Source organism: Choloepus didactylus, chromosome 14, assembly GCF_015220235.1.
Source record: "Choloepus didactylus isolate mChoDid1 chromosome 14, mChoDid1.pri, whole genome shotgun sequence".
In the NCBI taxonomy this organism is placed as follows: domain Eukaryota; kingdom Metazoa; phylum Chordata; class Mammalia; order Pilosa; family Megalonychidae; genus Choloepus; species Choloepus didactylus.
The window spans coordinates 22,896,596-22,911,042 of NC_051320.1; the positions used below are offsets into that span (position 1 = coordinate 22,896,596).

General features: G+C 34.5%; 1 protein-coding gene across 1 annotated transcript in view; it reads right to left on the reverse strand.

Annotated features, from left to right (window-relative positions):
* The window catches only part of MYBL1 (MYB proto-oncogene like 1), a 33,864-nt gene extending 19,658 nt beyond the window's left edge, over positions 1-14,206 (reverse strand). Inside the window, 5 exon segments of the mRNA XM_037802831.1 lie at positions 1,826-2,046; positions 3,103-3,195; positions 5,163-5,234; positions 5,565-5,670; positions 13,972-14,206. Coding sequence (XP_037658759.1) covers positions 1,826-2,046; positions 3,103-3,195; positions 5,163-5,234; positions 5,565-5,670; positions 13,972-13,991 — 512 coding nt within the window. The 5' untranslated portion in view covers positions 13,992-14,206.
* Between the last annotated feature and the right edge of the window lie 241 nt (positions 14,207-14,447).

Here is a 14,447-nt window from a genome sequence, read left to right on the forward strand (position 1 = left end):
TAACTCCACTTTTTACTTCCTACAGGATCTAAAAGGTAAATGCATTAAATGCAAGGATAAATCAATAGTTTTGGTCTCATAATGTATAAATATGTAACTTGTAACAAGAACTACATAAAGGAGGGAGGGACTGAGGGGTATAGAAACATAATTCATGTATGCGATTGAAGTCAAGTTGGTATCAAAGCAAATGAGATTGTTATACTTTAGGATGTTAAATTTAAGCCCCATGGTAACCACACAAAAAAATCAGAGAACATGCAAACTAAAGACAGAAAGTAGAGTACAGGTTAACCAGGGGCAGGGGGCAGGGGCAATAGGGAGAGTTAATGCAAAATGAGTTTGGCATTTAGGTTTGGAGTAAAGAGCAAGTTCTTGTAAAGCATGGTAGTGATGGTAGCACAACATTGTGAATGTGATTAATCCCAGTGAATGGCATGCTTGGGAGGGGTTGGGATGGGAAGATGTATGTTTCCACAATTAAAACAAAAAAGAAAGGGAAACTAAAAAGATGACAATTAAATGCAATACATGATACTGGATGGGATCTAAAAATGGAGAAAAAAGGATCAAAAAGACATTATTGGGACATAAGAAAAATGGAATATAGAATGTAAGTTTTATATCAATGTTAAATTTCTTAAACTTGTTAACTGCACTTAAGACGATTACTTAAGTGAATATTCTAGTTCGTAGAAAGTATATATGTAAGTATTATGAGTTCAAAGATTATGATGTGTGCAACCTGCTCTCAAATGTTCAGAAACTAGACAGACAGACAGACAGATAGATAGACAGACAGAAGGAATGATATGGCAAAGGTGACAAAATGTTAAAATTGGTAGATCTAGGTATTTCAAAAGGTGGGGGTATGTCAGAATTCTCTACATGGGGTTTGTATTATTTTTGCAACTGCCTTGTAAGTTTGAAATTATTTCAAAATAAAAAGTTAAAAAAAAAAAAAAGATGTATAAGAGGTTGAAAACATCAGAATTTCCTAGACCAGTTTCAGTTACTTAGATAAAAAACTTACACTATGCCTAATTTCCTTATCTATAAAACAAAGACAGGAAAGTTGCTTTGCCTATTTCACAAGTATATTAAAATTAAGAGTATACTGAAAAGCACTTTATAAACCATGAATTACTATGCATATAAATATTAAAGCAATGATTAAAACCAATATGTATCTTCTGATTGAGGTATGCATTTTATTGATCTACTGTACTAATGACTACTAGGTTAAATGTGTATGACTGCAAAGTAAAGTGTACTTAGCACATAATTGCCGCTGAGGGAAATTCTATTTTTTACCCACATGGACATATATATATATACACACACACACTATTTTAGTGGTTTGAATCATACCACAATTAAGAATTGAATTTTCCCTGATACTCCTTCACAGCAGTTTAATTCAACCAGTATGTTTGTTATTCTCTGGTCCTATATACAGAATCCAATATGAAAGAAATCTCTTAGATTTAAATTCCATCCCAACTGAATTTGTACAAAGAGCATCTAACTGACTGACATTTATATGTAAACATGATTTTCAGAGTGTATTAAATGTTCATATAATCTAAAGGTCTATTGTTTTATTGTAAAAATTATTGCTATAAAATGTTTCATTAAAAATGTGATTATATCCCTTAGCACAGAATTTATTACAAATAGTTCCAAAGGGTTGGTTGTCTTACAGAGACTAAATTTTAATTCTTAATAAAATGAAAGTCACGGGGTATTTGCAAATATATTTAACAGAAAGGTAATAAAGATCACATTCAAGTACAGAAAAATGTATATACATTTATATAAGCACCTTCCAGGAAGTAGTTTGGCAATTTCTGCCCAACGATTTCCCAACCGCTTATGTGCTTCATAGATTATCCTGTCCTCCTCTTCTGTCCAGGAAGATTTCTTTACTTCAGGATTCAGATGGTTATGCCATCTTTCTCTACACTGCTTGCCTATTCTTCCTTTTAAATGTTTTGCAATTAAAGACCATCTTTTTGGCCCATATTTCTGAACTAATTCAATAACCTAAAAAACAGAAAAATAAAGTTTAAAAAAGGATTATCTTGACAGAATACTATTTTAAGTAAGCCCATTAAATCCAAACTGCAACTACAACTAATAAAAAAGTTTTACTAATAAATACTCCTTCAGCATTCGCTGAGTTCAAAAATTGATTCTGAATTTATCTGAAGTACAATTAAAGTGACTTGTAAGTTAAATTGCTTTCATACAAAATTAATTTGAAATAGTAAAAGAGTTGAGATGTGTGCAATTTTTACTCTTACACCTAAAAAAAAAACAAAAACAAGCTTCAGCTGAAAGCCAAGTAAATCATCTTGGAAGCAGGAAGGATCTACAGAGAATTATTGGCTTTCCATTTATTCTTTTCTCAAACTGAAAGGATACAGATTGCACATTTAAAAATTAATCATTGGCCATTAAGTAAATCAAAACAGTAATAGAGTTTTTTTTTCTTTAAGTGTCAGTAAAGATGCTCTAATTCCCAACTACATTAACTTTTATACCATAAAAGGCATGAACTAAAGTGCAATTCCTAGTAGAAGGCAGAAATTCTTTCATTCTTCTCAGATGTTTACAGAACAAAGAATTGCCTTGGTTTCTAAAACTTTAGAAATGCAATTCCCTGTTATCTATCTTATTTCGGAGCCCATTATTAGTCAAGAGGGAAAGTTAAGAATGACTTCCTTACACATCAAGTTATCAGATGTAAAACTAAAATTAAAATCCCTTTTTAAAAATGTTAATTCAACTTTTTACAGAAAAATATACCCTAAATATTGCTAATTTAAGCTCTAGGCAAAAGTAACTAAGCTGATACCAAGTATTTTTCCTTCCACAAACCAGACTCTCAGAAAGAACAGGCTACATGTATTTTACTTGGTTTTCAATTTAGAAAAAGTATTTCAAGACACCCAACATTCAATTCTTATGCAAGTAGCCTCCAGAGAACAAAATCAAAGTGATTTAAACACACACTTAAACTTTATGCATCAAAACGTATTAGTAAGAAAAAAAGCTAGTCTACCCAGATAGTGAAAATAAAGAATATGAACATGTTACCCTCTGATCTTCTTCTTTAGTCCAGGGACCCTTTATCAATTCTGGATTTAAAACTTTCTGCCATCGATGCTGGCACTGAAAATCAGAACGATTCTGAAAGAATTTTGATAATTTAGTTACTGAACAACTGTCTTGCAGAAATCAAATCAGACAAAACTTAAGTCTCACAACCTTAAGAATCAAGTCTTCAAGAACAGAATACTATTGTAATCATTCAATATTATCTTTTAAACATGTAATATTTATTTTACATGCCCGGTCCCAATTTTTTTTTTTTTAATTGAAGTCATCAGCAATGCTTAGACTACAAATAAAAACAATATATATTTGAAATTTAAGTATGTATCTCTATAATATACCTTTCAACACAGCCAGCAGCAAAGCCATAACACAAATACTTCCATAAAGGAAAGGATCTAGGATTGAGGAATAAAAGGTAGTAGAAAGAAAACTATACAAAGCAGATATAAGAACTCAAACAGCACAGTATGGATTCATATAGTAGAGCAGTACATAATTCTATACAATTAAAAAACCCTAAGGGTATTACTAGACTAGAGCATGGTATTAAATGGATGTTTATAAATGATGACCACCCCCCAAGTTATCAAGAAAATATTAAATATACCTATACATTACTTTTCAATTAAACTGTTTAAATGCTGAAGTTCAAAAGGAAAATGAACTTGCCAGGATAAGAAAACCTTATGTGGAAATATCTCAAACCCCCAAAATGATTAATAAATGAAGCCCTATTTTAGTCAATTGCTTACCAAACTCCTATATATTACAAGGATAATAATAATTAGTATCTAACATTTCATTATGATTCACAGTTTATAAAATATTTGTTCATACATAGGACTACAAATAATGTAGTACATAAAGGGATAGATGGAAATATTTAGTCTACCAATGGCTCTGTCTTTGTACCTAATGGACTTCAAATTATTTATATTCAAACTGGGCTCCTTCATTTATGGCCTCTGTACATCAATGCTGATCCATTCTCTAAGGCTATTACTTTCTTCAGAATAATCAGATTGTTCCTGTATATTCCTGTAGAATTTCTCAGTTCAAGCTATTTGCTATTATATCATTGAAGATAAACTGAGAAAACTAATGTAAATAACATTTCTAATAATGATTTATCATCTGCTTTTTGAGCCCCTGCTGTCAGGAACTGGGCCAAACATCCCATATGTTATTTCTAATTCTCATAACAATACTACAAAACAAGTACTATTATCTACATATTATAAAGAAGCTGAGAGTCAAAAGGAATAAGTAATTTTTCTAAGACCAAACAGCTAATAGAGCTGACATTTGAAGGTAATTCAGAATGACTCCAAAATCTATATCCTCTTTTCGTTAATTGGTCTTGATTTTCAGGTTACATTGAGAGACATTATGACAATATGCAAAAAATATAGGTGGCCTGGTTCCTGAAACCCAAAGTAGTTAACAGCAAAATTCAAATATGAAGATTATGCCCAACTGCCAACAGTGCAGTAAGGAACAAATAAGAGTAGGTGTGAAAATACTTTGTAATTTATAAAATGACACACAAGTGGATAGTAGGTGAATAGTTGCATGTTAAACAGTAAGCATAATTTAAGGTAATAATTAACACATTAAAATGTAAGCCTTAGATGGCAAACTTTTTCAACAGAGCTTTTTCTGATTTGGCAGTTATTGATCAGCTTCCAAAATAATTCAATATATTCACCTTCTCTCAGAATGTCTCAACATTTATCAGCAAATATTTTAAAGCCCAACTTTATAAAGACATTAGTTCTTTCACAGGACTACAGATAATCTAGCCTTAATATCACTTTTCCTTAGAGTAGTAATCTTTTTATAGGCCCCTGAAAAAACACATTATGAGAAAATAAGACTTTCTAAGCCATTAGCAACTACAGATGGACCAGAACAATAAAGAAGCTATTAAGAAGGAAATCTAAATCTCAAATATAAAGACACTTACATTTTTGGAAAACAGCAAATTTAATCCAATGGCCTAAACCAGCCATGTTAGAAACACAAGATGTTTCACTTACTTGAAGATGACTGGCAATTAGAGTCCAATCATCAGTTCCATGTTGTTCAACCAACTTCTTTAACTTATCATCCTATTAAAAAAGGTATGAAAATTAGAAAGCTTTCCTGCACCCCATTTCTATACCCCTCAAATTTATATGTATCTCTAATTCTGTCATATCATATATGGTGGCCATTTTTAGAAGGACTGACGCCGCTATAAAACAAATCCCCCCATTTACTATCCTGTCTCTGTAAATCCCAACATCAACTGCTATTCATGTCCCTGGTTGAAGAAAAGAATGGGCAAGTTGGTTGATGAAAAACTTCTTTGATGTTTATTTTTAAAAACCTTTCATATCTATAATATTATTAATCAATAAATACAAGTATGAAATTAGTAAGCCTTGTTAGAAAATGACCTCATCTCTTGTCCATTTTACTCTGTTCCAGAGTTTCTTCAATCCTTTTTGTTGTGGTACTTCATAATCATGATCTGCATACTGAAGGTCATCATCCTCATCCTCACTGTAAAAAGCACAATCCATGAAATCAATAATTTTCTTTAAATTTGTGAATTCAATCATTGAACCCATGTTGCAAGAATGATTGTAGAAGCCATTCAAACTAAAAGGCATATATCCAATGATATTATTCAAAGTATAAAAAGCCAAGATTCATACCATGGTGAGGAGCTATAATACTTACTGACATAAGAAAGATGAGGCTGGATACACCACCAGGGGCCAAATCATAACCATATTTGTTATGCTAAAATTTTCACCTTTATTCTAAAGCTACAAAGAGTTAAAGGACTTTAAGTTAAGGGAGTGAAAGACAAACTCTTACTGTTGCTTTAGAAAAATTACTGACAGGAATGTGGAGAATTGGAGGAAGGAAGACCAATTACAAATCTTTAAAATAATTTGATTAAGAAATTATTAGGGCTTGACTAGTGATAATGGTAAAATACAAACCACACCAGTTAAAAGAAACATTGAAAGAAATGTCCCATTAACAATTTTAACAAAAGTTAAAAGATATAGAAATAATTTTTTTAGTGTACGAGATAAAGATATAGTAAATAATAAAACATTACTCTGAGACACAGAGGACTTGAATAAATGAAAGAGCACCCAGACCACATTATAGGATAGGAAAACAATCTTTTAGAGATGTCCATTCTCCATAAATTAATTCATAAATTTAAATTAATAAAAAAACCATTAGACATTGGGAGGGAATTAGGCAAGCTGATTCATATGTATAAATAAGCATTAACAGCCAGAAAAGTTCTAAAAAAATAGTAATGGAGATATTAGTACTACCCAATAACAAAATGCACTGCAGAGCAACAATAAATAAAACAGAATGGCACTGGTATAAGAAGAGACACACAGATCAATGGAACACAATAGAACAAATAGAAGAAAGTCAAAATCCTTAAGGGAATTTGGTTAATTATAACACTAGCATTTCAAATAATTGAGGGTAAATATGGATTTTTCTATAAGTGGTGTTAAGACCCTGGGCAACCATCCAGAAAACTAAAGTTGGAGCCCTACTTTACCACAAAATAAATTCAATTAGCACAAATATTTGCATTTTTAATAATGAATCAGTACTATAAGTAAACAAGGACACCTTTTTTTATATCCTCTGTGGGAGAGATCTAAATGTGATAAAAACCCAGAAACCAGAAAAGAATGGATGGACTAAGGTAATGATAGTAGGAATAGAAAGAAGTAAGAGATCCAGGGTGAGAGAGATTCAAAAAGTAGAAACAAAAAGGATCTTGCAACTGATGGATACAAGGGACGTGGGAGAAGGAGGAACCAAGGAAGACTCCAAAGTTTCTGGTTTGGGGATCATATGGTAGAAATATTCACTCAATAAGGAATAGAAGGAGAGATGACTTTGGGAGGGAAAAGGGAAAGAAAGAAAAGATCAAGTAAAGTTTTCAACTAGCAGATATCAAAGTAGTTGAGAAATAAACAAGTGGATATGTCAAGAACAGCATTGTCCAACAGAAATATAATAAAAGCCACATATGTAACTTTAAATCTTCTAGTAGCCCCATTAAAAAATAAAAAGAAACAAGTGAAACTGACTTTAATAATCCCTGTTTAGAACAATATATCTAAAATAGTATCATTTCATCATGTATTCAATATAAAAATTATAAAAAGTATAAAAGAAATATTTTACATTCTTTTTTCTTACTAAAGTCTCCAAAGTTGGTGTATACTTTACAGTTACTACAAATTACAATTCAGACTAGCTACATTTAAGCGCTTGATAGGCACACATGGCCAGTGGCTATCATATTAGACGAAACAGAACTAGAAAGCAATGGGTCTTCTGCTCAAGCAAGAGATCTAGGGTGAAGACATAGTTTGGCAATCATCGGCATACAGAGAATAGCTGAGACATGATAATAGATGAGATGACTCAAGGAAAATGAATAAAGTGAGGAGCCAAAGTCAGACCTGAGTTTTGATGGGGATAAAGAAAGAAGCGGCAATTTTAGAACACGAAGTTCTAGAAAAGAGGATAGGCCTTTATAGTAAGCTGAATTAGAGGATTTCATAACAAATTTGCCAGTTCTACTTCCATATATGCTTGATTTGTTAAACTATGCTGAAAATGAAAGCACAGGTTTAATTAAAGAAAATACTTATTTGCAGCCATTCCCAGCTATTAGAAAAACCACCTGATTAGCCAAGATTAAATGATTAGAGATGCTAATTTAACTTCTCAAATTTCTAAAAAGTTAACTAAACCAGATAAAGCACTATATTGCAACTTTCGGGCTGGTTTGTACATATTCATAGCATCTACTCTTCCTACTGCTTAAGGCTTATCACATTGCTAACCTTCCCAACCAAAAGTAAGCTTATGAGTACAGAGACCACGCTGATCATGCTCACCCTCAGGACCAAGCACAGCACCTGCCATTCAAATATTTGTACGATAATTAATGAATGGCCTTCCTCACCCTTTCACCTCTCCCAATGCTCTACACTCCAGAATTATCTAACTCTCTTCCAACCCAATCAAAACTTCCATCTTCTTCATACTCATTACATCTACTTTCAAGTGGATATGAGAAAGAAAACTTTTCTTTTTTTTAACAAACGAAAATACCTCTAGGAGGAGGTTAAAGGCATTCCCATTTGTTAAAAAGGACTTTTAAAATCCAAACGCACCTCTGAGTGGTAGAATTTTAAGAAGCAGAAGCTCCTGAAACAAAAAATGAAAGAAAACAACACAGAAGTGGTTATTTGAAGGTGCCTAACCTGTTTTAGAAATGCCCCCAACAACCTTACCCCTTCCTGCCATCCCAAACAACCCCAGTTGTGCTTTTGTTTCTTTTTTCTTCCCTCCCCTCACACTCCAGTACCTTCCACAACAGCATAATGGAGACTGCGTAAAAAATAGGTTATTTTAAAGCTTCAGTGGCAGAGAGATTCCAAAAGGAGCCGGGAGGTCACTCTGGTGGGCACTCTTACGCACAATTTACATAACCCTTTTTAGGTTCTAATGAATTGGGGTAGCTGATGGTAGATACCTGAAACTATCAAACTACAACCCGGAACCCATGAATCTCAAAGACAACTGTATAAAAATATAGTTTATGAGGGGTGACAATGGGATTGGGAAAGCCATAAGGACCACACTCCCCTTTGTCTAGTTTATGGATGGATGAGTAGAAAAATAGGGGAAGGAAACAAACACACAAACAAACAGACCAAGGTACCCAGTGTTCTTTTTTACTTTAATTGCTCTTTTTCACTTTAATTATTATTATTGTTATTTTTGTGTGTGTGCTAATGAAGGTGTCAGGGATTGGTTTAGGTGACGAATGTACAACTATGTAATGGTACTGTGAACAATCGAATGTACGATTTGTTTTGTATGACTGCATGGTATGTGAATATATCTCAATAAAATGAAGATTTAAAATAAAAAAATAGGTTATTTTAAAATCAAAACAATTTTTAACTTGAGGATTTTCCTGTATAAATGTTGAATACTTGTAAAAATATCAGTATTACACTGAATCTGGGAAGTCCACCTTAAAGTTTTTATTAAAATCTTTACCTGTCTTAGTTTAATGTAAGTTAAGGATACAAATCCAAAAATGTTAAATTTGGTCAAAAAGGCTAGACTCCAAGGAATATTTTTACCAAAAAATTTGCTCATTTTAACTTTAAAAAATTCTGTCTTGTTTTTTAACTACATACTTGATTTGTGAGAAATTTCTATTTCTATGTGAGGTTTTATTCTCTATTCTACATTCAGCATGTCATGGTCATCAGTTTCAGACAGTTTTACTTCCATATTCAATATTCAGGAAGCTGGGTTTTTGAGTAGGTGAGTGTGAGGGAGCATTAAATTAGAAGAATTCTTAGAATGAGCTCTCTATCACTGGGACTTCCCTAGAGTCTATCTTCTTCCTAGTTTTGGCATCAAGATTTCTTCCTCTATGTTTAAGTGACTGTTGAGAGGATGATGAAACTTTTAAATAAGTATGTCAGAAAAAAGATCCTAGAAACCCACCAATGCCACTAGCTATAAGAGAAAGATGACTGAGAACGCCTATAATTTGCCGAAAACAAAATAGAAGGGATAAAACCCCACAAGGAACCTCATCAAAATTCTACTCGCACCATCATTTTACATCATCTTTTAGCATTTCTATATTGTCACCATCAGCCCTGGTAATATGTAGTAATTAAATAGAATCAACTTCCTAACATGAAGTTAGATTATTAAATCATTTTTAGCCTACAGGGCAGCAAAAAAAAGGTGAAATCATTTATTTAATTGCAAAGAAAAAACAGACGAATTTAATTTCTGAATTTCCAGTCCAGGACTTGGTTTCAGGCATCATTTTGCCAGTTTTCCTTTTGAAGTCAAAGAAAACGTTTTTTCTATAATCATCTAATACATAGACAAAGTATTAGCTTCAAGCAGAAAGAATTTTCTAGATTATGAGTGAACAAAGTGATTAGGGTGACTACTAAACATTAAAATGAAAAAACAACAAAACAAAACAAAATATATATATATCATGACTCAGTAGGACAGGAAAATGGGTAAGAGTATCTTTACATTGAGGCATAAGCTATTATGATGTGGTAGTCATGACTTTGCCTGTGAAATAATAAGCAATCATACTTGATAATATTAAGAGAAAACATCTGGGAGAAGTTTACTTTTAAAGAACACCAATTATACCACCTGAAAAGAGTAAAATGAAGTAGCCAAAGAAAGAACTTGAGAATTTTTAAAAATTTGTTTTTATTTGAAAAGGAACAACTGATTTGAAATTAAATAGTTATCAGTAATTCTATAAAACTGGCTTTAATAAAATCACTTCAACTTGATCATATTTTCAATCACAAACTGCTTCAATTCTGAAACCTTCATCAAAATTAAAAGTATATATCCTTATTATACTATAACAAGGAGAGGGTGCTGTGCATTTAATTTTTTAAGTTCATTCTCTTCCAAGTATGAAATTACCAGGTTGCTATAATAAAGTGAAATCAGGCCACCCAGTGGTTAGTATGAGGTACTGCAGATATGAATACTTGACTCCCAAATCTGGACTATAAATTTGACTTCACACAATCCTTGACCACTACTAATAGCAATACTGAAATACTGAAGTGAGTTCTACTTAGCTACCTATAAACAAAAACCATGCAAGAACATTTATACTTGATTCCATTTCTGTCTGTGTATTTTTAAATGAAAAAAGACGATTACAAAAGATCTTCAAAATAGGATATATATTAAAGCTAGAAGTTACTTTATTGATCATATATTACAAACCCTTTTTATTAACAGATGAAAAACTGGGGTACAGAGTTTAACTGCTTTCCCAAAACAAAATTGCCAACTAATGACAAAGCTGATTAAAGAATCAGTTCACTTATTTCAGTGTTCTTTTGCCCATAACACATATTTTGCTGGAAAAAAAAATTGCTTCCTAAACACACTCACACACCCCACTGAAAAACTTCTGGCTTTTTAATCTTTTCAGTTTAGTGTAGACACAAATCACCTCAATCTGTTACTAGTAAAGAGGCTTCCTAGCGTCTAAATGAGATTTTTAAAAGTTTATTTTTAAAGGTGAACTAACTTTAAAAAACTAAAACTAATTATTTATACTTAAATGTGCTTAAAATCAAATGCATGTTAATAACAGATATATCAATATGCCTGTAAATTATGTCATGAAAACTCCCAGTGAAATCTAAAACTAAATAAAGTCACAACATTAAAATGAGCCTTTTCCTTTATGTAAATCATAAATCAGTGACACCACAACTAACTCACAGATGAAAAGAGCTAACATCTTTCACTTGTTTCACACTTGAAGTACACTTAGTCTTTTGCTCTTATATGTTTTTCTCAGATCACACTAAATAACTTTATTACAGGATTTATACCCATAGCCTTATGCAAAACTCTTACAAAGCAAAGTATATTTGTTACTCAAATTACTTATATGGCTGTATACTGGGGAGCTCAAAGTACAAACTGAAGTGACTAAATTATTTCCTTTTTCTTTCAACTATAAATTAGGCTCATTTATATTATTAAAATACTTAGCCAAAAGGCAAGAGATTAGACTTTGCATACCATCTCCTAAGGTAAACAAGTCATTTACATATATAAATGTAATTTTAGAGCATGAAACACATTCAAGTATGAAGACCCAAAGAAATATACCATTCTGAGATGATAATTTCTCACCACATCCTCCACCTCTATACTCCCATAAGGGAGTATACCTTCATCCCACCATGTTTAATTACTGCAGACTAGGACTCTTCAGACCATTCTATAATATATTTTTTAATTAATTTACACAGCTGACAAGGAATTAATGTCACCAGTACAATTAATGCTTACATCCCAAGTCTCACAGTATTGCCAATAAAAGAAAACAACTTACACAGGCAAACTAAAGTCACCATTAAACCATTTCTTCTTTCTTAGTATTAATTGTAAAACATATACAATTACAAAAACAGAAAATCAAATAGGGAGGGGGTTTTTGATATTCAAATATCTCTGTCTATCCATAACTTTAGAGAAATCCTGATAACAGCATTAGCCAAGAACCTGTTTCAAAGAAGATTAACATCAATACCATTAAGTAGAAAATGCCACACACACAAGAAAAACAAACTTCTGTTGAGTTGACATATTCATCTGTCACCTTGCTTAATGAAGTCATTTTATTTTTAAAAATTTTTATATTTAAAAATCCAAAGGAAAGGCCTAAACCAGTTTATCAGCGATCATAATTACAGAAGCTTTTAGTATCTATCTTTTCTGAAGATCAAGAGGTTAATTGGGTCCTTGAAGTTCTAAACCGGAGGTGACTTTGTTCCCTGAAGAACATTTAGCAATGTCTGGAAACGTTTTTGTTGTCCTGATTGGGGGCAGGGGTGTTACTGGCATCTACTGGCTAGAGGCCAGGGATGCTGCTAAACATCCTACAATGCACAGGACAGCTCCCCACTACAAAGAATTATCCAATCCAAAATGTCAAAAAGGTGAGCTTCAGTTGAAAATCCTTTTCAGCAGAGGGTGTGTGTGTGTGTGTGTGTCCATTTGTACCACCTCAAGCATTTGCCCTATACTGTAGTGGTTTCCTAATGATAAGCAACAGGGACTTAATCATATTTTAAGCTGATTTCTATAGAAACATCTTACACATGGTAGGTCTTAATAAATGAATAAAGCACACAATATTATGTGTAGTTACTGCCAATTTTGAGTTTTTAATAGAATCTGCAATGAATGAATCCAAATATTAAATTTCAACTAAGGAATACATCCCTGGTTAAAACTTTGAAGCTGTCTAGATAAGTAAAGTATTGGGAAATTCTGAAAATTAAGCCAAACATCTTTTCAGGTTTATTTAAATAATAATGAAACTTATAAGACATCCTAGTTGTTGGTCATTTAAGTGACTGGCCCACACAATTTAGGAACAGCTATTTTAGCAATAAATTTAAAAAAAAATTAGACGCGCGAATTCATCCTGGCACATTTCCAATGGGGAGGAGGAGATGTACCCGATCTCTGCAATACTTAGATACAAAGTCAAACATGGAGACTCAAAATATTAAGTGAATCAAACACATTGTTTTATTTTAAGCTCAAGCTACTGAGAGCAACAGTGTGTCATCTTCCAAGCAGAAGATGTTAAAACTACATACACAAAGTTATGAACACGGGTGCGACAATGACAGAAAACATAAAAAAAAAAAAAGTCCTTTCTCCTCAACTACCTCTCAGAGGATTTTCCATACCTTTCAAGGTAGCAAATTTGAGAGAGGGATCTCCGCCTAGATTTATCACAGAGCTCCTATATAACGGGCACAATCATTCTGAAAAGAGAGTTTCTCTGAACACCATCTTAAAGTCATCCAGGCAACACACCACCATTCTAACCTGCGTAGCGTATTCCCTGAAAGCGCACAGACTTACCTGGCAAAAAACGTTTTCCGACCCAAGAAGTGGCTCTGAGAGGCCCAGGATCTGGACGTGCGCTGTGGGAAAAATCAACTCAAAGGCGCACCCTGGGCATCTGTTACTTTCTGCGTCTCTAACACAGCGGTCCCCTACTCTCCACACGCCCCGGCTGCACTCTGGCCATCAAGGCCGAGGCGGCTGTGGGGCAGCGGGAAGGAAAGCCTCAGCCCGGGCCGGGGAGGGCCTGGCGGTGTACGGCGGGAAGGGCCAGGGAATCTAAGCCAGACGCGGCCGATAGGCCCGGGCAGAAGGGATGTCACCCACCTGCGCGACCTCTTCGCCATCCTTCAAGTACCGCATAGGCGCAGGCTGGGCGGGGACGCAGTTCAGCCTCCTCCAGCCTCAGACGAGTGTTCCTTCTCCCCGACCCACCCGCCGGCTTCCCTCGCTCCCTCCCCGAGGAGGCTTGAATGCTGAACGCACGTCCGCGGCAGGCAGGACCGAGGGACCGAGGCGCAGACAGCGACCCGCCCCCCGGCTCGCAGCGCCGCTCCTAGCCCCGGCCCGGCCGGGTCAGAGATGCCCCCGACATTACAGGGGGAACGCTCCCGCCCTCCGCCGGCCCCCCGCCGCCTCTCAGCCTCCCTCACGGCGGTCCCAGAGCGGCTCCGCCGCAGGCGCCGACCCCCACCCTCTCCCCGCAGCGAGCAGCTCTGCAGGGCTCGCAGCCTCCTCCTGCAGTGTTTTGTCCGCACCGCCGAATCTCGCGCCCAGCCTCCCTCAAGAGCCGCCGTTTGAAT